Below are 24714 nucleotides of genomic sequence, written 5' to 3' on the forward strand. Positions count from 1 at the left end.
CTCTCAGCCCCCAGACACCCCCCTGTAGATGTGTTTGTCATCAATTCCTGAATTTCCTTCTGCAGGATCATTTGACCTCAGTGCAGCTGCCTTCACACCACGTTTGGCTCCTTCCTTGAGCAGTCCTCACCCTGTAAAAATCCCACACAAACCCTAAGCTGTGTCCCAGGCATGCCAAGCACCCTCCTGGTCTTGTGCCACATGAGCCCAACTCTCTTGGGCTGCAGCCTGGCCTGGGCAGTATTTCAGTCTCTTTGAAATTAAAACATCACCCTAGACAGCAATAATGGAAGTTAATAATAGTTAATTGCAATAATAATAATAATAATAATAATAATAATAATAATAATAAATAGGCGTTGTCATCAATGTCATATTCTTCACAGAATTACAGAATAATTTAGGTTGGAAAAGATCACTTCACATTATCAAGTCCAGCCTTTGGCCTTGATGTTTATTATCATTATTTTGGAACTTAGGGCCATGTGGGTACCACAGCGGAGCCATCAGAGCTATTTCTTTGCTTTTCCCTCGAGGTTTTATTGCCCCATTGAAGATGTTTCAGGGCTGTTTCTCAGTTGTTGAGCTGCAGGGCTGATCAAATCAAAACGGCTTCTCAATTTGTCTTGTGCCTGACATTCATGGTGAAGCAAAGAGGATCAGAGGAGCTTCCTCTGCTGAGGAGAGCACCACATCAGATTTGAGGTTCCCTGGCTCTGCACTTAAACCATCAGTTTTTTTCCATTAATTTTACACCACCAGATCTGGTCTCTGCATGAAGGGAGTCCCATCAAAATGATTGCTGGCACTTGGGAAAACTTTAGACTCTTCCAAACTCTGCTTATAAAAATTTATGATCACTTCAACAGAGCAAATATCCACAGAGGTGGCTTTTTTTTTACTTTTATTCTGCTTTTTATAAATGCAGATGGTTTTCAGGCACAGTGTAGGGAAAACTGCTGGTGCTGGGATGAAGAAACACCAGCCAGTGAGGATTTTGTGTTAATGAACTTTCCCTTCACATGCAGGATTAGGGTTTCAGAGTTGCTGTGGATGGCTCTTCTTCTTTTTATGATCCTGCACAAACAGATACACACTTTTAAACATGTATAGCCTTGCCTTTTCATTAAAAAAACATCCAAAACTGGCAGTTTATCACCTCAGGTGACATATTAGACTTAGACTAGCCCAGCAGGCTTGTAACAACTCACTCCAGAAATATGATCCAGACAGAGGGGGAAAAGCCCCACTGCTAAGCTGCATTGAATCACACTGACACGGGCTGGAAGTTCTGCTCTGCAGCAACATCTAGTGATGCTTTTGTGCACTGAAAAACAGCCTTGGTTTAGATTCTCATGGAGGGAGTGGTGGATGGCTGAGCAGATCCCTTGAAGGCCAAAAGGGACAAGATTCCAGCTGGGAATCTCTAGATCTGGTTTAGCCATGGTCACAAGTTTGTGGCTGAACAACACAATTCTCCTGAACCCACCTTCTGTACCCCCGCAGCTGAGCCACTGAGCTTGGCACAAGGTTTAATAATGTTTGATCCAGAGGAAAAAGGCTTTAAATGGCTTTAGGTTGAAAGAGGTTAGGTTTAGATTAGATGTTAGGAAGAAATTCTTGGCTGCAAGGGTGGGGAGGTCCTGGCACAGGGTGCCCAGAGAAGCTGTGGCTGCCCCTGGATCCCTGGAAGTATCAAAGGCCAGGTTGGATGGGGCTTGGATCAGCCTGGGATAGTGGAAGGTGTCCCTGCCTGTGGCAGGGGGTGGGACTGGATGAAATTTAAGGTCCTTTCCAACCCAAACCATTCTGATTTCATGATGCTGAGGTTAGCAGAGCTCAGGTGGGAATATGGAGCTGTGGAAAGACCATCCTGACCTGGGGAACATCGACTGCTCTGCCTGGAGAGGTGCTGCTGATCCCCACAGTGCTTCCACAGGGCTGTAGGCCACAGCACAGGCAGGTGTTACTCCAGGAAACCTGGACTGGATCATTAAGCTTTGATGAACTTTTATCCTTTCCCCTTGCCTTGGAGACAGGAAAGCTGTAAATTCTGGGGGATTTGCCCTGGAAAGGCATCAGCCAGGGCTGGTTTGGAGCTGTTGACAGCCATGGAAAGAGGAGGCAGCTGGTCCCTGGCTGGGGTGCAGTTTGTCCTCACAGCTGCTTCTGCTCCTCCTCCAGATGCCTATTCCCTGTCTGTGAGAGACAACACCTCTGCTCACGGGGACATCATCAAACACTACAGGATCCGCTCCCTGGATGGAGGGGGGTACTACATCTCCCCCAGGATGACTTTCTCCAGCCTGCCAGAGCTCATCCATCATTACAGCCGTGAGTTGTCTGCCTTCCCTCGTGGATTTGTGTCCCTGAGGAGAGTGGGGACAGAGGGAGGACAGGCTTGGGAGGCAGGACAGCTGCTCCACCCGCTCACACGGGGCAGGCGTGATCCTACAACCAGAACCCATGTCCTGGTTTCCATCTTAGGGAATTGCAAGGGTGAGCTCTGCCCCCAGCCCTAAAGTCAGGGGGTGTCTCCCATCAGGAAAGGAAAGAGGTGAATGTTGTCAGGATATGCAGGAGGGATGCATGGGAAGCAGGGTTTGGAATAACTGGGCAGGATAATTTGCTCCTCTATCGCTCCCTTTGAGCTTTCCTCTTTGATTGGGACCATTCTGGGTGTCTTGATCCCCGTGGCTGAAACTTTTCATGAAATCATAGAATTATAAATGTTGGAAAAGCCTTCTAAGACCACTGAATCCAACTGCTCCCCAAAACTGCCAAGGCCACCACTAACCCATGTCCCCAAGTGCCACATCCACACAGCTTTTTAATCCCTCCAGGGCTGGGGACTCCACCACTTCCCTGTGTGGTTGTGGAGGTTTCCATGGGTTGATTTTTCCTGGCATGTGTGGGTGGAGGAGGTTTTCTCTGCTATCCCACTGAACTGTCCTGTTCTTTGTCCTCATCCAGAGAGAGGGGATGGGCTGTGCCAGCGCCTCACAGCTCCCTGCACATCCCTGGTTCCCCAGAGACCCTGGGCCAAGGACGAGTGGGAGATCCCTCGGGAGGCCCTGAAGCTCGTGAAGAAGCTGGGCAGTGGGCAGTTTGGGGAAGTGTGGATGGGTAAGTGGAATTCTCCCCATTCCAGGGAAAAAAAAAAAGATTAAGAGAGGAGATGGAAAGTTTTTTTATATCCCTAAGGCGAGACTGTTCCGGGGATCCTTATGGACAAACACAAATTTATGGGTCACACACAGAAGCAGCTGCAGGATTCCTGGGAAGGACTGGACAGCTCAGGTGTGCAGAGATCAGTAGTTGAGCAAAGGTTTCACAGGGGTTGGGTGTTGAAGTCACTATTTACTCATCTCTTGGGATATGCACTCATTCTTCCTGGGAATCCTGGGAATGCTGGGCACAACTGTAGTGATGCCAGTGATCCCAAGTCACACCCAGTAGGGTACCTGGGTGACATTTTCCCACTTTTTCTGCCTCTCTGTTCCACATTTTTAGCCCAAATCTCCATCCCTACTGCCTCCTGATGCCCTCCTGCCTACTGCTAATCAGCAGGAGAGGAAGTGGGGGGAGCTCAGCTTCCTTTGCCACCCTCTTTGTGGTTGCTGGTTGCCTTGGAAATGGAGACTGTGGACAGGACCAGGCTGAGTTCATGCGCTGACTGCTCAGTCCTGCCTTTTGGGGTGGAATTTGGATGCTTTGAAAGCCCAGCTGGTGGGAAGTCCCAGGGATTTCACCCAGAAAGGGTCTGGGAGGGCTGTGTGAGGATGGGCTCACTGCAGGGACGATCCCTGATGCTGCCTCATGGATTGACAGCTGTGACATGAGTGTCCCTTCTCCTCTCACACGTGCTGGCACTGGGATTTACCACATGTTCCTGTGGTTTTCTGCTCCTTATTACACAACCCCATAGAGCCTGCAGAGAGCCCAGAATTCCTCAGAACACCACAATCTCCCTGCAGGCTACTACAAGAACAACATCAAGGTGGCTGTGAAGACCATGAAGGAGGGCAGCATGGATCCTGACGCCTTCCTGGCAGAGGCAAACCTGATGAAGAAGCTGCAGCACAACAAACTGGTCCGGCTGTACGCCGTGGTCACCAAGCAGCCCATCTACATCGTGACAGAGTACATGGCCAATGGTAAGAACCCTCCTGGAGCTCCGTGCTGGGCTTCTGCAGAACCACTTTGGTGTTCTGGCCAGTGCTCCCATGCAGAATGAGGGTGGGCAGGAGGGGTTGTACCAAATCTGCAAGCAAGTGACCCAAAAGTTTGATTCTAATACAGAGAGAGACTCTCTGGGTGATGAAAAAATGGTGGTGATGCTCCATTTGAAGGGTATTTAAAGTTCTCCTCTCCACAGTTCTCACTGGAAGTTTGTTTCAGGTTTTTACTCCCTTCATGGTGAAATTGTCCTTTCTTTTGCCCCTCTTGTTTATAAGTTTAAATGATGAATGCCCAGCAGTTTGTAACAGACCTGTGCAAAACAGAGGGGAATTTGGGCTGTTTGGGAGCTTTCCTAATGGGAGATGCTGCAGTGGACACCCATTCTGGCTCCTCAGATTTCCCTTAGGATGGAGGCAGATTTGTTGCATATATTCAGAGAAGCAGCAGGGGAAAAAAATTATAACTTATTCAGAATATTGACAGCAGTCTCTCCTCTCCTGCAGGGTGTTTGCTGGATTTCCTGAAGACAGAAGAAGGGAGCCAACTGAATCTCCCCAAACTCATTGATATCTCTGCTCAGGTCAGTGAACAGTTGGTGGGAAAAGGATCCAAGAGTTTTTATAACTCAGTGAAATTCCTGCAAGTCTGAAGTCAGTCAGAGCAAAGATTTCCTGGAGGAAAACAGCTCCTCCTGGTGTGTTTTTTTAGGGATTCTCCTCATCCTTCTGGTCCATGTGCATATCAGGTTTGTCCTTAGGGCAACCCTCTGACAGCGTAGTGCAGGGCTAGAGATCTGGAGTCTGGGGGGTTTTAGCGGGTAGTTGGACTTGTTTTGGTCTGATTTTATTTATTTTGCTTTTCTTTCTTGCTTAGCAGGGGAAAAAATGTTTTTCTTTTTACAAAAAAGGAGAAAAATCTCAACAAAGATACTTCCAATGCAGGAGGAGCAGTCCTACCATTCTGATGATGAGGCATAAAGGATGTTCTGATCCTCAAATCTGGGAATATTGTTCTTTAGGAAAACAAAATTTTAACCTTTACGCATGCTCAGGCTGCAAATCTTCATAGCTGTAGCTGCAGCTTAAAATTTTAGTCCAGAAGTGCATCTAAACACAAATAGAGCAAAATTAGGGAAACCACATGAAGAATGAGAATGGCTAAATTACTGCACTTTGGTCCTAGCAGCTGCTAACAGAATGTGGCTCATCCAGAGCACAGTTAGGCTAATTAAGAAATATTGGCAAAAAAAAAAAAAAAATACCCTGAAGCATCAGGCTGAATATGGAAATTATCCATAAAATCACTCAGCTTCTTTGCCAAAGTGGACTTGAGGAAACAATGTGCAAAGTTTGCTGGTTCCAGCCCTGATATAGAGTTGCTTTCTAATAAATTAACAACTGGAATAGTCTTAATATTTGAGGGGATGTTTTATGATAGTGAAATGCTTTCATTCTTGCTTTAACCAGAATGAAAATATTTAAATGTTTTAAAGCAGTGCCACCTTCTGTCATTTTTACTTTGAACTTTCCATAGGGGTGCAGAGGAACCTCTTTCTGTTCCTTTCCTCTTCACTACTGATAAATTTTCCATATCTGCAGCTTCATCATTGTTGTCTGTGAGATGTTACAGAGACAAATGCATGCTCCCTGTTTAGGGTATTTGACTTAATTACTTCCCTCCTTCCCTCCTCTCCTGAAATCTCCACTTCCCTTCCTCCATCTTTCATTGTTTCATTCCCTCTCTTGAAAATTCCAGTCTGTGGCTTGTGTTAAATTGCTGAGGATAAGGAATTTATTAATTCCATAATTAATTAATTAATTAATTCCTTGTTCCACTTAATCCATATTACAGATCCCTTGGGGTTAGTGGGAGCATTCCCCAGAAATTGGCAAGATGCATTTCTGTGCAGGACCAGAGCAATCTCTGGGGGACTCAGAGCAAAGATTTTGGTCAATGTTACAGAATTATAGAATCATGGAATGGGTTGGGTTGGAAGGACCTGAAAAATCATCTCATTCCAACCTCCTGCCATGGTCAGGGACACATTCCTCTATCCCAGGTTGCTCCAAGCCCCGTCCGACCTGGCCTTGGACACTGCCAGGGGTGGGGCAGCCACAGCTTCTCTGGGCAAACTGCACCACACAGCAGGACCAGGATAACTGAACACAGACCAAACCCCACACCCCAGTCATACAAAACCCACAGAAATCATCCTCAGCATGGGCTAGGAAGGATTTTACCCATCCCTGAGGTATTGACATCAACTGGCAGAACAACTTTCATCCTTCCCTCTCCCAACCCAGCACCACCTCCCCAGGGCAGGGACTCAAACATTCTCTGGGTATCTCTGGGAGGAGCAGCAGGAGGAAAGGGCAGTCTATGGAGCTATTTTGCAATCTGCTTATCCGTGGTGTTGGGGTGACATCCCAGCTCAACAGGCACCCAACTCTCTCGAGTGCAGTTTTTGACCCAATGACATCCGTGTGAGTTAAAATTAGAGCAGCCTGGGCTGATGCACTCGATCCTGTGGTCAGCTTGAAAACACTCTGGGCTGGAACAGGCCAAGCAACCAGGTCCTATCTCATTAACATCAGGACAGGAAATTACATCAGTTTTTCCATTTTCCACTGCAGAAACCAGCCCTTGCACTAGAGGGGTGTTGACACAGGTTAGAAATGCAGCATTGGAAATATGTGTGAGTATCCTGTTCGAAACCACATGTGAGTGCAGAGGCTCATGTGAATCTGCATGGAGTGGAAAATTGCTCTGCCCTCACCCACAGGCACTTAAAAGCTTTAATGGGCGCTACCCCTTCTAGCAGAGGCTGCACACGTCCATTCACCTTCCCCATAAATGCCCAGTCCAACTCTGAGACTCAACCTGGCAATCTCTGCCTTCTACCAATCTCCCTTTTCAACCCCCAGCATTCATCAATGAAATATTGCTGCTGTCATTGATAGAGGCTCATCACACACCAGGTGCCTCAATTAGGTTTTAGGAATAAATTCTTTACTCTGAGGGTGGGGTGGCACAGGTTGCTCAGAGAAGATGTGGCTGCCCCTGGATCCTTGGAAATGTCCAAGGCCAGGTTGGATGGGGTTTGGAGCCACCTGGGATAGTGGAAGATGTCCCTGCCCATGACAGAAGGTTGGAATTAGAGGATATTCAATGTCCTAAGGTCCCTTCCAACCATTGTATAGTTCAATGATTTGTTAGTTTGATTTTTGTGTTTGTTTTTTTTTTTTTCTTCACATACTTAACCTGGAATGTTTATTACTAAAATACCCAATGGAGAGGAGGGATTTGTGGCAGAAACTGGGAATCCAGTGATGTGGTTTCAGCTCTGGCTGCAGACACGACTCAGGGCTGTGACTTCTGAGCAAAACGGAGAGTGGTGCTTCTGTACTGCTTCACTTGGCTGCTCAGGATGGTAAAGCTGAATATCTGCACCTGTATAGGTGCAATATCTATTTATTTACCTGTCTGCTGATCCACCTGGCCATCCATCCATCCATGGGCAGCGTAGGCACATCTATGATCATAGAGAGATCACGTAAAAATGCTGTGCTTTACAAAGGCGGGTGAAAACCCACCAAGATACCATGGGGAGGTGATGATGAAGATGGGCTCTTCCTCCCCTCCCAGGTGGCAGAGGGCATGGCCTACATCGAGCGCATGAACTTCATCCACCGGGACCTGAGGGCCGCCAACATCCTCGTCTCGGAGACGCTGTGCTGCAAAATCGCTGATTTCGGCCTGGCCAGGCTCATCGAGAACGAGTACCTGGCGCAGGAAGGTGGGTGTCCTTCCCTGCACTGCCCTTATCTCCCACCCCCAGGAATGCCAGGACACCAGGCTGGCATCAGGCACAGGGCAGCAGAGCCCGCGTGGCTGCTGCTGTCAGCACCCAGCAGGAGAAACAGAAACACCCAAACATCCGCGGCTTGGGGACTGTAAAACCAACTGAAAACTGCAGAGGGAAATGGGAAAAAAATCTCTTTTGGTTCTTTTAGGGGGAGTCCTGCTGCCCCTCCAGTGTTTGCTGGAGAAATTCGACCTCTGGTAATGAAGGCTGCCTCCTGTGGCCAGGTTTTCCCAGGGGTTCAGTCAAGAGGGAAGGAAATAGCAGAGCTGGAGCCACAAATCTGGATCCAGCAGCAGCTTCCAGGTGTGCCAGGCAAACCCAGCCCTGACCACATCAGGTCCCTTCCGCAGCAGAGGGGCTACTTAGAAAACAATAAATCATGGAATCATTTAGTTTGGAAAAGACTTCTGAGGTCATCCCTGTACTGAGCTCTGACTCTGAGGTCAGGCATGAGATCAAATCATTCAGATTGCAGAGGGACTCTACAGAGCATCAGGGAAAACAGAAGAAGTGACTAAAATAAAACAATTCAGTCACATGCAAGTGGAACTTACCAGAAAATTTTCAAATTTTTGAAATCTGTCTTCTTCTAGATTCAGGATGAGATAAAATTCCCTTAAAATATACTCTGAGGAAAGGAAACGTAATAGTTTTTGTGGGCTTTTTTAATGAGATAAGAAATATTTCTTTTAATTTCCTGTCCCCAAAATACTTTTTGATACAAATTATACCCATTTCAACATGCAAAACTATTTCAGAGTAGTAAAAGATCCCAAATGCAATCCAGAAACTGCCATGAAGGGAAATTTTGACTTTGCTGCAAATTTTTAAGGCAGTTTTATCCTTAAGAGAAGCTTTCATGAAATCAGTATAATTCTGTTAATAACCAAAGGAGATGCTTTTCCAGTGGAAAGCAGCTCCCATCAGCATTTTTCCAGCTGCCTTTGCTCTGGAATAACACCTCCCCTCTATCTGCTTTGAACAATTCTCACTTAATATATTGCATTTCTGAACCTTGTCACTCAGAGTGAGATGTGTGACAATTGAGGCGCTTATTTCACACCCTGCAGTTGGATTTCCAGTCCTGTGAGGATGTATATAAATAAAAATGTGGTTTCCTTTGCAGTGTCACATGATCAGTTCCCACTTATCAAGGTGGTTTTGCTGTTGGTTATTTTTTTTCTCTTAGCTAAACTGAGATTGCAACCTTATGGTCATTGCTGTCCACAGTGGGTTAAGCAAGAACTTGGTGGACAAAATAAAATGGGGGTTTATTTTTGTTTTAATAAAACTATGCAGCTTTAAGGACTGGGGGATTTATATTTGCTGTAATATTTATGCACTTTTGCTAAAACAGCCCCCTTCTAACAAGTGATTTCACAGAATAACAGTCTCAGGTTGGAAGGAGACATCAAGGATCATCTGATCCAATTTTTCTTGGCAAAAGCCAAAGAAGTTTTATACAGAATAAAATCCTACAGTTGTTGTCCCATAATAAATCTGTCAAACTGGTTTTGAATATTCCATCCAAATCTGGGATGGAGCAGGTCCAGAGGAGGACGTGCAGATAATCAAAGGGCTGGAGCTCCTCTCATAGGAAGGACCACAAAATCATAATTGAGAGCCCAAAGGAACCAGGGATTTGGGGAATTATTGTGCCTGTGACAGGTGAGGGAGATGCTCTAACTCCAGGAATTATTTCCCTTTGTTTCCTTTGGGACAGGTGCCAAATTTCCCATCAAATGGACAGCTCCAGAGGCCATTAACTATGGGGTTTTCACCATCAAATCTGACGTGTGGTCATTTGGGATCCTCCTGACAGAGATCATCACCTTCGGCAGGATCCCTTATCCAGGTATAGGATTTTTATCCAGGTACAGGATTATTTATCCAGGTACAGAATCCCTTATCCAGGTACGGGATCATTTATCCAGGTACAGAATCCCTTATCCAGGTATAGGATTTTTATCCAGGTACAGGATTATTTATCCAGGTACAGAATCCCTTATCCAGGTACGGGATCCCTTATCAGGGTACAGGATTATTTATCCAGGTACAGAATCCCTTATCCAGGTACGGGATCCCGTATCAGGTACAGGATTATTTATCCAGGTACAGAATCCCTTATCCAGGTACGGGATCCCTTATCAGGGTACAGGATCATTTATCCAGGTACAGAATTCCTTATCCAGGTACAGGATCCCTTATCAAGGTACAGGATCCCTTATCAGGGCAGGTGCAGGGTGCTGGGAATGCAGGATGAGTGTCCAGGCACTTCCAAGCACCCAGAGCTGCTCCAGGCTTGGGGACACCGACCGAGGTGTGCCCAGACACACACAGCTGTCTTAGAACCACAGAATTGTTTAAGTTGCAAAAGACCTCTACATTGAATTAACCCAGCACTGCCAAGGCCACCACTGCCCCGTGTCCCCAAGTGCCACGTTTAACGTGTCTGGTAGATCACTCGAGGGATGGGGATTCCACCACTGCTCTGGGCAGCTGTGTCAGGGCTGGACAGCCCTTTCCATGAAGAAATTGTTTTTAATACCTGATCAAAATGTCCCTTGGTACAACCTGAGGCCATTTCCTGTTATCTGAGAGAAGAGCCTGACCCCCCTGGCTGTCCCCTCCTGTCAGGAGTTGTGCAGAGCCACAAGGTCCCCCCTGAGCCTCCTTTTTTCCAGGCTGAGCCCCTTTCTAGCTCTGTCAGCTGCTCCTGGTACTCCATCCCTTCCCCAGCTCCGTTCCCATCCCTGGACACGCTCCAGCCCCTCAATGTCCCTCTTGCCACAAGCTGCCTTTCCTTCCCTCGGTTATACCTGTGCAAAGCCCAGCTTAGAGAGGGGAATCAAGGAGACGACAGAGGGATGGAGGGAAGCACAACCCTGAGGAAGGGACGGTTCCCAGACACAGGAACCACCTCCAGCCCTGCCTGGGTGTGAGCTTCGGGGAGCACTGACCTTCCCCCCCTCCCGGGCGCTGAATAACTCCTGCTGGGCTGTGTTCCCCCCAGGAATGACCAACCCCGAGGTGATTCGCAACCTGGAGCGGGGCTACCGCATGCCCTGCCCGGAGTCGTGTCCCGGGGAGCTCTACAGCGTCATCCTCAAGTGCTGGCGCAGCAACCCCGAGGAGCGCCCCACCTTCGAGTACCTGCAGTCGGTGCTCGAGGACTTCTACACCTCCACGGAGAAGCAGTACGAGCCCGAGCCGCAGCAGTGAGCCGCCAGCTCCTGGGGACAGCGCTGCAGGACAGCCACCACCCGGCGGTGGCTCCGTGCCGGCCTTTCCCTTCCTCCCGTCCGCGCCTGGAGATGGGCGATGAGCAGAGACATGAGGGAGGAGGATGCTGCCGGCTCTGTGGTTGTCTCCAAGACTGAAGAGGTGGCTGAGAGGTGGCACAGCTCCTGCCTCGTCCGCCTCGGAGGGCTGTGCCCACCTGGCAGGCATCACCTCTGGCACACGAAGGACAGAAAACTCCTTCGTGACCCACCTGGATAGAGAAAAACCCCTCAGCCCCGTAGCTGCAGCTCCGAGAAGAGGGAGCCAGGGTGGTGGTGTAGGGGTGAGGAATCGCTGCCCCACTCTGCTGGCGATCCTACACCCCCTCCGTGCCGCGGGAGGGGTGGCAGCGTGTCCTGTCCGCACCTGCTTGGGCCACGCCAGCTCTGGAGCGTTCCCGCCAGGTGGTGGCCCCGCTCTGCCTCAAGTCAGCAATAAAAAACTGGATACGAGGATTTCCCACTTCTTTATTGAGGCGTCAGGGTGTGAGCGAGCCCCTGTCCTTGCCAGCCCCTGGAGGAGAAGGGAGAGGCCGGGGGGCTCCCCGGGCAGAGCGGGGGATGCTGAGGTGGTACCCGCGGAGGGAATGGGGGGATGCCCGAGGAGCAGGAGAGATGTTCGTGGTGTGGCCGCGAGATGTCCCTCCTTCCCAGCGAATCTGGACGGTTCTTGGGAAGCAAAAACTCGCGTAAAAAAAAAATACTTCAGAAATAAAACCCTTCCTCGCTTGGCTGAGCCTTCGCTGCACAAACTCTCGATACAACAGCACGGCAGGTGCGGCTCCGCACCGGACCCGGGAGGGTTAAAATGACATTTCCCTGGTTTTTGGTGAATCTCCAGCCCCGGGGAATGCCCACAAGAGGCTTCAGGCTGGTCTCCAGTCAGGAGTTTCACTGGGCTGAGGAGTGGAGGGCAAAGAAAAAGGGCACAGATGGCACATGGGAGGAGTGTGAGGAGCACAGGAGTGAGCTCCAGGCTGGGGCACGGGGGAACACCCCAGAACCATCTCCCCAGGGTGTTTCATCTGCTGATTTCTCCTCCATGAAGTAGATTTTGAGTCCAGCTGCAGAGGGTGCATTTCACAGTGGAAAAGGGATGCTATGGGAAAGAAACAGCAGAGACAGAAAGAGAAATCTCTGATATACCTCAAAAAATTCAGATGAGGTTTGTAAGAAAGATAGGGATAGACCTTTTACTGGGATCTCTTGTGATGGAACAAGAGGTTATTTTTTTTAAAAAATAAAATAGGGTAGATTTAAGATATAAAGAAGATGGTTTTTTAGAAGGAGGATGGGGAGGCCCTGGCACAGGGTGTCCAGAGAAGCTGTGGCTGCTCTTGGATCCCTGGAAGTGTCCAAGGCCAGGTTGGATGGGGTTTGGAGCAACCTGGGATAGTGGGATGTGTCCTGCCCATGGCAGGGGGCTTAGAATGAGGTGATCCTTAAGATCTCTTCCAACCTAAACTATTCCATGATTCTATGATTTCATGCTCCTGTGATTCCATGATTCTATGTCATGTGTATCAGAAAAAGCACCCAAGCTATGACACAGAATTACCTGTTCATGCCACTGCTGCACAAGAGACTGGGAGGAAAAGGAGTTGTCCCCCTGAGGGGGAAAGGAGGATTTAATAGCAATAAATATCTCCCAGACTGAGAAAGAAGGGAAGTGGCTGAGATGACCCAGTCTCAGAAATGCTAGGTCTAGTGCAGAAACCCTAAGGTGTCTGGGATTTTTCCATAAGGATGATGGATGGAGGTCTATGGAAGATCAGCACCCCTCCAGGACTGCACTGGAACTGGATGGAAAACCTCGGGCTGTGGAAAAGATCTCCATCCTCCCAACCTGAACCCTATGAACTCAAGGCTAGCAAGTCCTAGAAACAATTTAAGATTAATCAGGCTTGGTCCAGTTCCTTTGTGGTTCCCAAGGGACAAGTCCCATGTGCTACACAAACCCCCTTTTAAACCACAGGGGGAAAAAGCCATTTATTCAATAACTTCATTGGAGTTGAAGCAAAAGTCTTTCCCCTTGTTTGAACTCCAGCTTGGTCTCTCCCAGATACCAGGAACTCCATGCAGAGCCAGCAGATTCCAGCTAATGAGATGATAGTCAGGAAATAAATACAGATGAAAGCTATTTGACTGCTTGGCTGCTAATATTTTATTGAAGTGACTACTGTGGGTTATTTGTGCTGGAGCAAAGCAGGAAAAAGGGCTGCAGGGTGTCTGCTGAGCACTTGTACATTGCATTATTGCCCAAGGCCAAAGTGTCAAGTGTTGTGGCTCAAATTAGAAAGGAAATGGATATTTTTATGGCCAGTAGCAGCACGTGGCCAAGCCCAGGATGAACATAACAAGAAGCTGTGAGCTGAGCTTCCTCTGCACTGGACACCATGGTCCTTTTTGTTTCTGCTGAACAATCACATTAAATTTGTTCCCTGGGGCAGACCTGGCTCCGTAATCTCCTCCATGAAGCCACTGGAAACTCTTCCCTTGCTTTGGGGAGCAGGCTGGGGCTATGCCACCAAGCTCAGCCTCTCCAGGGGATGGAGGGAGAGTGTGAGCTCAGTTAGCAGCCATGGTTTTACAAAACACCCACAGTTTTACAAAACACCCACCAAAACTGCTGGGAAATGGGCCCTGCAGCTCCTCCACCACAGCTGGACAGAAAAGAACCTGCCCTCCTGAGCATGGACATCAGGGGCTGCAGCCAAAATCCCAGGTGAGGAGTGGGGCGCTGTCATCTGTGACCTCCAGCCCAGGATGTCTCCAATGCCATCAGAAAGCTCTGGAAAAACCCTTTCATCCCCATACCAACCTGGCAGCCTAAGAGGTGTCTCTTCACATGCGTGAGCTCCAGCCAGAGGCTCACAGGGGAGTTTTGGAACAGGAAAAAGTGATAAAAGTGATCCAGGCTCTCAAATTCAACCTGCCCAAGAAAAACTTGTAGGGTTGTGCAAAGGTATTTCATAAGATATGAGTCAATTCCTGCCACAGACAGAGTGTGAACCTCTGAATGGCCCAGACAAGGATTAAAAATATTATCAAGTGATGTGTATCCTGCATAATAGCCAAGATAATCCTTTCATTTCTTCCCTGGGTGCCCCTGGAATGGTCTTTCCAACTCTCACACTCAAAGATTCAGTCTTCCTTTGTTGGTCTTTTCTTTCCTGTGCAGCCTTGGTCCTGTGACTGCATCCCCATCTTCTGCCTGAAATTTCATCTCTGTGGGTAATATCTAGTCTTGTGCTGAGTTCGTTGTCATTAACACCCTGTTTACAAGTGGTTTGAGGCTTTGGAAAGAAGGTTTTTGTGGTATTTCTCAGTTCTTCAACTTGCAGATGTAGAAATAACCCGTGGCTGCAATGTAAAACCTTTCCTGAGCAATGGCTGTGCACTGTGGCATCTTGGCAAAGTGGGGAGTGCATCTGGAAACTTGGAGCCAGTGGGGGAGATTGGCATGGAAAAACCAGCAGGTGCTGAGGGGAGAGAGGAGGGAGAGGGAGGGACAGCAAAGGAAAAGCAGTGAGAGGGCAGGGCTGTGGGGAGCTGCAGCACTGGGTGGTTTTTCTGCTGTCTGTCTGGTAAGGTGTGAGCTCCAGCTTTCCTCAGAACCCGGGCACTCTCAGCAGCGTGGATTTTCTCATATCTAATAAAAGATTCAGTAGAACACACACTCCACCTGCAGCTGGACCCTGCGGCTGCAAGATGGGCTTGGTCAGCTGGGGTAAAACAAGAGCAAAGCAGCCGTGGAATCACAGAATGCTTTGGGATAGAAGAAACCTTAAATTTCATCTAGATCCAACCCCTGCTATGGACAGGGACACATTCCACTATTCCAGTTTGCTCCAAGCCCCATCCAACCTGGCCTTGGACACTTCCAGGGATCCAGGAGCAGCCACAACTTCTTCACAGACAAGAATTTCTTTCTTACACCTAATTGAAATATATCCTCCTTCAGCTTAAAGCCGTTGTCCCACATCCTGGGAAATGGGATTTTATTTCAGTGCCATGCCATGCTGGGCTCTTGTTTGGAGCACAACAGCACTGGCAGGCACACCGCACACACACTGCCATATTCCAGGAGCTCAGGATCTCTCCCAAGGGGATCAAAGGAGGATCCAGGTGTCTCCACCTGCTCTGTGCAGAACAGGCTGCCTGGAACTTGCCTTGCTGGCACTGCAAATCGAGGCTGCTGGGGAAGGGAGATGGTGAGGAGCCCTCACCTTGCTCTGTTTTACCTCCACCCACACACAGCGGGGTAAATATTCCCTGGCAAACACTGCAGAGCAAACAAGGACACCAATGTCCTACCAGGCTGGGCTCTGGTCACTGAGCTGCTCCACCAAAGGGAACAATGACCACTTTTTCCAGGAGGGCCCCCTCCCTGGCCAGGCTGCTCAGTGCCAAGGGAGGATTCACTGAGCTTGCTTCTCCAAGGAGTCTTGGTTCTGAGCGTCCCCCAGGCTGGTGACACTCCAGGCTGGCTCTGAAAAGAATTGCTGGTCATCCCTGAGCACCCCTAACCAAGGAGAAGCTGGATGTGTGTGTCACAGCCAGGCTGTGAGGGTGGCAGACGGCACAGATGAGTTCCTGGTGGGAAGCAGAGACAGAATCTGCAACAAATCAGCCCAAGGAGAGTCCTCTCCATCCCCACTGGAGGCTCAGGGCAACATTCCATCTCTGCCAGCAGCCAGGAAAACCCCACAGGGATAACAGGGCTCAAGGGAAGCATTTTCCTTCCTCACGAACCAAAGAGGTTTGTGTTGGTTTGCAGGCAGAGGGATGGGGCTGTTTCTGGAGGATTGCTCATCCCTCAGGGGGCTGAGCCCGGTGTTACAACACCATCCGTGGCTTGGAAAGTCTCTAAATCACTGATTTCCTTGTTCTGCTCTCCCAGGGCTCATGCTACCACATGACATTTGGGATTGCCCACCACTGCAGACAGGCTGTGACCTGCCAAGGGTTCTCCTTTCCTAGGCTGCTTCCAGACCTCCTTTCTCCAGGGTTTCCTCCTCCCTTAATCTGTCCAAGGTCACTCCCAGCTAAAATTAGCAGTTTATCCAGTGTTGGAGAGAAGGCATAGCCAGCTGCTCTGGCCTGCTCACAATCCTGGGAGCTGGCAACAGGAGCTCCAGCTCTGACTCCCCTTGGAGATGAGGATGGCCTTGTCATCCTCATGGTCACAAGAAAAGGATTCACAGCCAGCTTGTCCTCTTGCCTTAAACCTGAGCTGAAGGCACCTGCCAGCAAAGCAGGAGGAAGGAACATCTCCCTGGAGCCACCAATCCCTGCCACCATACTCTAAATGCCAGATGTCACCCTGGTTGTACCAGAGCCAGACGTTTTACTGGCCATCATTGTCTCTGTGACAGCAGGAGATTCCCCTCAGCCTTTCAAATGTGTATTTAACTCATCCTCACCTGAATCTTCTTTCTGACCTTATCTTTCCTCTTTTCTTTTAAGGGTAGGCTGAAGCCACAGGGTGGAGACTGTGGAATGGCAGCTGTGGTAGGGTGGTGGGAATTTTCTGTGGTCATCCCACTGCCATGGGCTGGGGCTGCTCTGAATCATGATCAGAAATGGGAGTTTAAACCATATTGAGGTCTGGGAGTGAGGACACCACTGGAAATGAGGTAACAGCCTGCCCAGGGCAGTGGCTGAATCACCATCCCTGGAGGGATGAAGTGTGGATGTGGCACTTGGGGACATGGGTGAGTGGTGGCCTTGGCAGTGCTGGGGGATGGTTGGACCTGATGATCTCAGGGGGCTTTTCTAGCCTAAATGGCTCCATAACTACAGGAGCCTCCAAGCCACAGGGATAAGCCTTGACTGGGGATTGTGCTCTGGCAAGCAGGGGGATCTTCAGCTGCCCTGAACTGGTGCACGTGAGAGGCTTTACCCCTGGTTTCTTACCCAGATCAAACCTCCAGAACAACTGGTCTGTCTCATCCAGGAGATCAGAAATTAATATCACACCTTGCCTCTCCCATCTGCATCTGACCAACTTTCATAAAATCACAGAATCACAGAATGGTTTGGGTTGGAAGACATCCTAAAGATCATCCAGTTCCAGCCTCCCTGGACAGGAACAACTTCTCTAGACTTCGTCATCTTCAAACAAGGACCTCAGGGGCCTTCCTTTGGCAGAACAAACACTGCCAGGGCTGCTCTGGCTGGTGTTGACTCTTCAGTACCTTAAACTTTGGCACCTACTCAGTACAGCTCTGCTCATAAACAAAAAATCACCACTTCTTTCCCCTGGTCCTGAGGCCTGTTGATCTGCTCTGGCCATGTCCATGCCATTTAACGCTGTCAACCATCCAAAACAGTGTGGACAGATCCAAATTATATTTTGGGAGTTGTTCTTGATGCGTGCTGTCTCTAGTCTGATGACCAGGGATTGTTTGGACTTTTAACAGTTTCTGGGAGGAACAGCTGAAGAGTTTAGCAGTGCAGATGAGCAGATTCCTGACTGGGCTGAATTTAATATCACAAATACAAACAATAAACACAAATTTGCCTGGAATCACCAGCGCTGGTTTTCATCTGGTGGACAGAGCCACCTCTCTGCTTGGGCCAACACCACAGAGGACGTCAATCAACCCAGCTGGTCAGGCTGGAAAAAGCCACCTCTGCCATCCATGAACTGGCAAATGTTTATCCCAGGTGTTTAGATGCCCCTGTATGTCCCCAGCCCTGGCTCTGTACGGGCCAGGAGCCCTCTGTATCTCCAGATCTCCTCCCCTTGGGCTGTGCAGCATCTCCCCACGGCTCCCCTCGCACTGTAGGTGGTCCTCCAGCCCCACCGCATGGTCGCTTCCCCCTGATAACTCCAGGGTCTCAAGGGTCACCCCAAGGGCAGCGGGGGGACATGTATCAACCAGCCCCGACACGCTGCACTCCAGGAGTAGCTGTGTTTAGAGCCAGCGACTCTCTGATCTTCCATAACCTGGCAGCAGCTTGTAAACAGTGCGTTTGACGTGATAGCATCCTCCGTGAGCAATTTACACCCTTCCCCCCCAGCCCTGCCCTCTTCTCACTCCCACTTTGGCTGCTCGGAGCCAAAATTGCTGGGAGAGGCTCAGCCTGTGGCTGAGTGTCGGATGCAGTGGGCTGGGGACTCACGGGAGGCTGCAGGGGTGGGAGCATTGGCCTGTGTGTGTTTTCTATGTGCAGTTTGGGTGTGTGGTGCTACAGAAGCACTGATGGTGTTTCTAAAATATTGCCTTGCTTCGTCTCTTATGGATTTGACCCAAAAAGAGTGGGAGAGTGGAGCACTGCAAAGCCTTTGGCATGGAACAACAACATCCCAGCCCCAAGTGTGACATGAAAATGTAAAGCCATTTGTTGGGAACAAAGCAACACCCACCAGGCTGGTGATCTAAATTCACCTCCAGTTTCACAGAATACTTGAATGGTTTGGGTTGGAAGGGACCATAAAGATCAACTTGTTCCACTATCCCAGGTTGCTCCAAGCAATTGACCTGACCTTGGACATTTCCAGGGATCCAGGAGCAGCCACAGCTTCCCTGGGCAACCTGTGCCAGGGCCTCACCACCCTCACAGGGAACAATTCCTTCCCAATATCCCATCCATCCCTGCCCTCTGGCAGTGGGAAGCCATTCCCTGTGTCCTGTCCCTCCATCCCTTGTCCCAAGCCCCTCTCCAGCTTCCCACCCTCAGCTCCTTGTACACAAGTAAGGAAGGCCTGAGCCCTGGGGATGGACTTTGTTTTACTCAGAGAGGTTCTCTTGGCCTTGTCCCACTTGAATGTAAAAGGAGGGAACATTGGGATAATTCATTGCAGGGGAAATGCCCAATCAATGTTCACTCTGAAGCAGAAGGAGTCCAGAAAGATGGATGAAGGGAAAGGTGATGACTCCATTTCTCTATCTCTCCTAGAAACATGGAAAAACCCCTTTGAAGTTCCATCTCCAAACTCTCCATCCTGCTTAGTCTGGCACAGATCTGGCTTGGCCTGGGTAGCACCAACCCAGGTGAGTCCCAGGCACAGTTTTGGGGTTTTTATGAACCAGACACCATTCCCAAATTCCCAGTAATCATTGTGAGCCCAGCCATCCTTTTTGGACCATTCCCAAATTCCCAATAATCATTGTGGGCCCAGCAATCCTTTTTGGACCATTCCCAAATTCCCAATAATCATTGTGAGCCCAGCCATCCTTTTTGGAAGGTGAGGAAAGCTTAATAGGATGGACCCAACCCATGGTGCAGGACTGGAAGGTCCTTCCACCTGAGGAGAAAACAAAATGTGAAAGCAGGAGAAAGCAAAGAGCTCCACAGCACATCTCTCCTCTCCTCTCCTCTGGGTAAAACAGCAGGTGAAGGCCACAGGACGGAGCCCAGCTGTGCCGGCTACTTCCAACACAATCTCCCATGAAATCCCTGCTGGCGGCCCCACTCCTCCTCCTCCTCCTCCTCCTCCTCCTCCTCCTCCTCCTCCTCCTCCTCCTCCTGCTTGGAGCAGGACGGCACAACACCCCAGCTGTATCCCTGCTGGCTCAAGGTGACCGTCCCTGCGTGTCCGTGCTGTCCCCGGCGCCCCTCTCCTCCCCGGGGAATGTTCTGTCCCCGGCAGCGGGAGCGTCACGGGGCAGCGCCTGCGTCAGGATCTCCTGCCACGGAGACCTTGACTCCTGCCTGGGAACAGGCAGGCCAGGCCAGGGCTGCGCTGGCAGACCGGTGTGGAATAATGGGGCTGGGGCGAGGGATGCTCCCATCCAGGGTCCCTGAGCTGGTGATTCAACAGAAAGTGCTGGACAGCCCAGCAGCAGGCTGAGAAGCTCCCATGGGATAGTTTTTAGATCCCATTCTTCTTCTCGTCCACTCAGACTTAGGGTTTGTACCCCTGACAAAGCCCTGGTGTGTTACTTAAAGACTTGCTGGTGTAAAATTGGGGTTTCTTTCTACCCATATAAACATCCACGCTGTTTTCCTGTGGATTATAAATCCACCATGACCTTGACCAGGATTTTCCCTGGCCCACAGGCCCAATCACCTGTTAGGGCTAACCCAAATGAGGACAAGGAAACATCAAAGCTCTGGAATCCCCAGAGATGAGACGCAGAACTGCACTGAAGCCCTCATCCACCTTGCATAGGAACAATGTTTCAGCCTTTTGCTGCAGTTCTGGTAGCTCACCAGTATAGATAGTAAGGAAAAAATGTATTTTCCATCTTAAAGAGAAATCTGTTCCTAGTCAGAAATGGTTTCTCCTTCCCTGGTAATCCACTGAGCACAGCCAGCCTAGAGTAAGTCAGGTCTCCTCCTCATGCCTTTCCTCCTTTAACCTTTCCTCTGAGGTGCAACATCTGCGAAGCCCAGAGTGCCCAGCAAGATGGAATAAATTCCTCCTTTCTCCCTACCTGAACAGGAGCATTGGAGCTACTGGAAGCTCAGCCACCCATGAGCAGGGCAGCCCCTTTGCCCCATGTCCCTGAAAAGAGAACTCAGCACCAGGAAGTGTCACACGATCTCAAAGATAAGGTGATGCCATTTTGGTTTTTACCTTTTTTTCTTTTATATACTCTCTGTATTCTTTACACATATATTTTTTTATGTGGCAGGACCTTGATGGTCACCAAGACAAATCTTGAGCCTCCCAAAACCCCTCACTGCCCTGTGCATCCATCAGAGGAAAGGTCCAAACACACCACATCTGACAGTCAGCCTTCTAAGGCCCTTCACACAACACCCAGCCCACACTCAGCAAAAAAACAACAGAATTTGGGTGAAATGCAAAGTCCAGGATGCCCAGAATTGTTTCTTCCTGCTCCTTCACCTCCTCCTGTTGTTTCAAGAGACGTGTCCATATCTGTCTGGGTTTGAGCTGCCTTTTTTCAGCACAAGCCAAGAGCAAGAGAGGTTGGCTGCCACTGGTCTGCTGCTGCTGAGGAGATTTGGGTAGGAAAGAAACTGTTTGGCACCAGGGTTGACGTGAACAGCTCAGGCTATTTTAAAAAGGGTGATTTAATCAGCAGAGGTATTTCTGCCCAGCTCCCTGCACAGCACATTTGGCATTTTGCTGGAATCAGACCAAGGTGTTTTATCAGGAGCAGCGAGGAAGGGAAGGAAAGGGCAAAGCAGATGTGGGCGCAGATGAAGGAAAAAAAGAGAGGCTTCCAAGGCTCTTCCATAAAGAAAAGCAAGGAAGAGAAAACAGAGTTAAAAATAATATCATGGCATGTTCTGGGCAGAGATACCAGCATCCTAGGAAAAATATATGCCTTTATTTTTTGCCAAGAGGGAAATAAAAGGGAGGATGAGGGAGGATGCTAAGGTTGTTCTTTGATTTGAAAACGAAACAAGGCCAAAGAGTAGAGACAGTCACTGGCATTTGTCAACAGAATCTGCATTTACTGCTAAATCTAAAACAAGCTGGGCTTGAAACATGCCAAGTGCAGGAATTTGCTCAGAGGAAGAAGGGTCAGACCCAATCCTATGCCACCAAATGTTGCATTTACAGTCGTGTAGGAAACTGTGCAAATCCTTGGATGGGGTGAATGGAATTAGCATGAATTCTGCTTTTTGCTTTCAGTGGTTGTTGGTTCAGTCCCTCCTGCTGTCAAGAACAGCCATCACCATCTAAGCATGAAGGGCCAAAGTCATCCAAGAATTAAGTAGTGACTCTCCATCATTTGAGAGGGAGTTAGGTACATGCATTCCTTTAAGGAGCTAACCATAAAGGCTTGTCTGGAAAGACTTTTGCACCATTTTAACTTTATCTCTTCAAGACAGCTCTGGGTTTTGTCTCAGCTGGCTGAAATTTTTCATGACCATCATTAATTCACTCAAAAATGCAGGTTTTGGCAGATCAAGTATCTTTGCAAGTTCAGGCCAAATTTGGCAAGTTCAGCCAAAAAAAAAAAAAAAAAAACAACCAACAACCCAAAAATGGAGAAAACTTTGACGCATTTTGCCCTGAGTTTCAAAATGACTGAACCATGCCAATTATCTCAGCCTTTCTTCTGACAATTTTCATGGCTTCCCATTTCCTTCCCACTGCAATCATAGGAGGAAGCATTGCAGCCAGGACAGCTAAAACTCTGTCTCTGTATCCCACTGCCATGTAGCCAACAGGGAACAGCAGAGCATTTCTCTCTCTGGTTGGCACCTTTCCCACACGCAGCTCTTTGGAAGAGGGGTCCCAGTTTTTGGTGCCTTTCTCAGACTGAAGTTGCTCACTATGGCTTTGTAAACAAGGAGCAAGTGTAGGCATAGACTGAACAGCACAGCTTGGAGAAGCTGAAGGTCTGAAAATCTGGGAGAAATGAGAAGAACAGGCATGCAAGGTATTTCTGGTTTGGCCCAGAATAAGCAATAAAGGATGTGGCTGCACTATAACTAAAGACAACTTTTGAAAATCTCTTCAGGAGAAGTTGAAATAAAGATTTCTTCCCCTAATGAATTGGATCACTCAGCTCAGTTCACTGCTACAACATTGGCTCCCACTGTGAAATCCCAAGGTGGGAAGTAATGACCCACTGGGGTCTGAACAAACTACTGGTTGTCTTTCAAGAAAACCTGCACACCTTGAGGTGCTAAATAGCTGCAGAAATTAGGAAAAATACATTAAAGGTGTTCCCATAGGGATTCTTCATTCATTTCAGCCTACAATGGCTGCAGTGGACAGCCCCACATCAGCTTTTTGGTCCGTAAATGTTGATTTTGGTCCATTCTCAATCATCCTTCGCTGCCAAGACACAAACTCTGCTATGCCAACTCATGGATCTACAGGAATTTTCAGAGTGCTCCTCCAAAGGATGATCAGAAGACAGGTTTGGTCACACTAATGGGCTTTGTTGGACAGCACAAGTATCACTCCCAGATAAATGAGACCACAGCACTCAGCACTCAGCATCAGAGCCAAAGGATCCCAAGAAATTATCTAAGATTATTTCAGGCATCTGAATCCATCGTAGTCCTCAGGCTCCACTGTCAGTGGAGCTTGGAGTGCTGGATGGAGGTGTCTAACATGAGTGAATCCTTCCAGGGTCTGATGAAGGTCTGGGTGACACCTCCAGTGACCATCACAGGACATATTCAACAGCCAAAAAGGAGTTGAAAATCCTCTTCGCTGAGATATTTTCCGTGCAAAAACAATAAGTGATTAAATCTTATCCTTTGCCTGGAGTCTTATCTGGAGGAGGTGTTGAGATGTGTAGGAGCCATGAGATTTGAGAGAATCTTTGCAGCACTGGGTTTTACTTGGAGGAAATGGAAAATCCTGGTGGAAGCTTCTGTGCTCATTACACAGCTGTGGCATAGAACAACTTGTGACAACACAGGGAAAAAACTCCCTTCTGAAATCTTCACCTTCTGTTCCCTCCACCCAGAAAACTACATTTCTAATTGCCATAGGTGCTTTGGGAGAATTCCTTGGTTTGAGACAATTTCTGTGTTCCAGGAGGGTTAAAGAGACAATCAGCTCCTGGTTTGCTCTGGAGGAGCAACGTCCACTACAATCAACCCTCAGTCACAAGACACAGGAAGAGCAGTGAACGCTGGGGTACATGAGGAAAATTTGGATGTTAAAAATGTGGAGGGACTGCCAGGAAACACTGGGAGGATATCTGAAAGGCAGCAGGGGAAATGAGATGGAAGCGAGGTCTAATTTAGGGATAAACTCTCCAATTTGCATTTATTATCTTCATCCCCCACCCTGCCTTCACTTTGGCCATTTTTAGATCCGGAATCTTTTTTAGGCTTCCAGACACTCAAGACTGCTTTTTTATTTGCTCCAGCCATGCAGAGGTAAATGATCCTGTGGGATTTGCTGCCTGTCCAGACACCAGAGGTAAATGAAATCTGCACAACAGATACATATACAGGTCCATTGCTTCCAAATCCATGTCTAGGGACTTCCTCCAGCTGGAGGAAAGCTGACTTTCTCCTGGCATTTCAGATCTTCTCCCTGGACCAAATTCCAAAAGGCAGGGGATCTGCAAAACACACAGTTAAGCCCCAAAATTAGTTTTCAAAATGTTCCTTAGGGTCAGGATTTGCTAATCACAATCACCTTGCATGAGAGGTGATAAAATTTTAGTAGGGCCTTTTGTGATATAGAGTGATGATTTAAAACTAAAAGAGGCTGTATTTTGATAGATATAAGGATGAAGTTTTTTACAGTGAGGGTGGGGAGGCCCTGGCACAGGATTCCCAGAGAGGCTGTGACTGCCCCAGAATCCCTGGAAGTGTCCAAGGCCAGGTTGGATAGGGCTTGGAGCAGCCTGGGATAGTAGATGGTGTCCCAGTTTGAGACTAACTGACCATTAAATGTCCCTTCCAACCCAAACTTTTCCATGATTCTTTCTGCAAATCCCAGAAGATCACAAGAGAGGGAGTCTGTGCCTATAAATCAGA

The 24714-nt window shown here is 48.7% G+C and overlaps 1 protein-coding gene across 1 annotated transcript in view; it reads left to right on the forward strand.

Moving 5' to 3' along the window:
• Positions 1-11784, forward strand: part of BLK (BLK proto-oncogene, Src family tyrosine kinase) — a 44320-nt gene extending 32536 nt beyond the window's left edge. The window contains exons 7-13 of the mRNA XM_085574379.1: positions 2185-2334; positions 2974-3126; positions 3978-4157; positions 4686-4762; positions 7828-7978; positions 9771-9902; positions 11061-11784. Coding sequence (XP_085430505.1) covers positions 2185-2334; positions 2974-3126; positions 3978-4157; positions 4686-4762; positions 7828-7978; positions 9771-9902; positions 11061-11269 — 1052 coding nt within the window. The 3' untranslated portion in view covers positions 11270-11784. The remainder of the gene's footprint in view (positions 1-2184; positions 2335-2973; positions 3127-3977; positions 4158-4685; positions 4763-7827; positions 7979-9770; positions 9903-11060) is intronic.
• Positions 11785-24714: the final 12930 nt, after the last annotated feature.

Source organism: Lonchura striata, chromosome 3 (genome assembly GCF_050655825.1).
Source record: "Lonchura striata isolate lonStrDom1 chromosome 3, ASM5065582v1, whole genome shotgun sequence".
Taxonomy (NCBI): domain Eukaryota; kingdom Metazoa; phylum Chordata; class Aves; order Passeriformes; family Estrildidae; genus Lonchura; species Lonchura striata.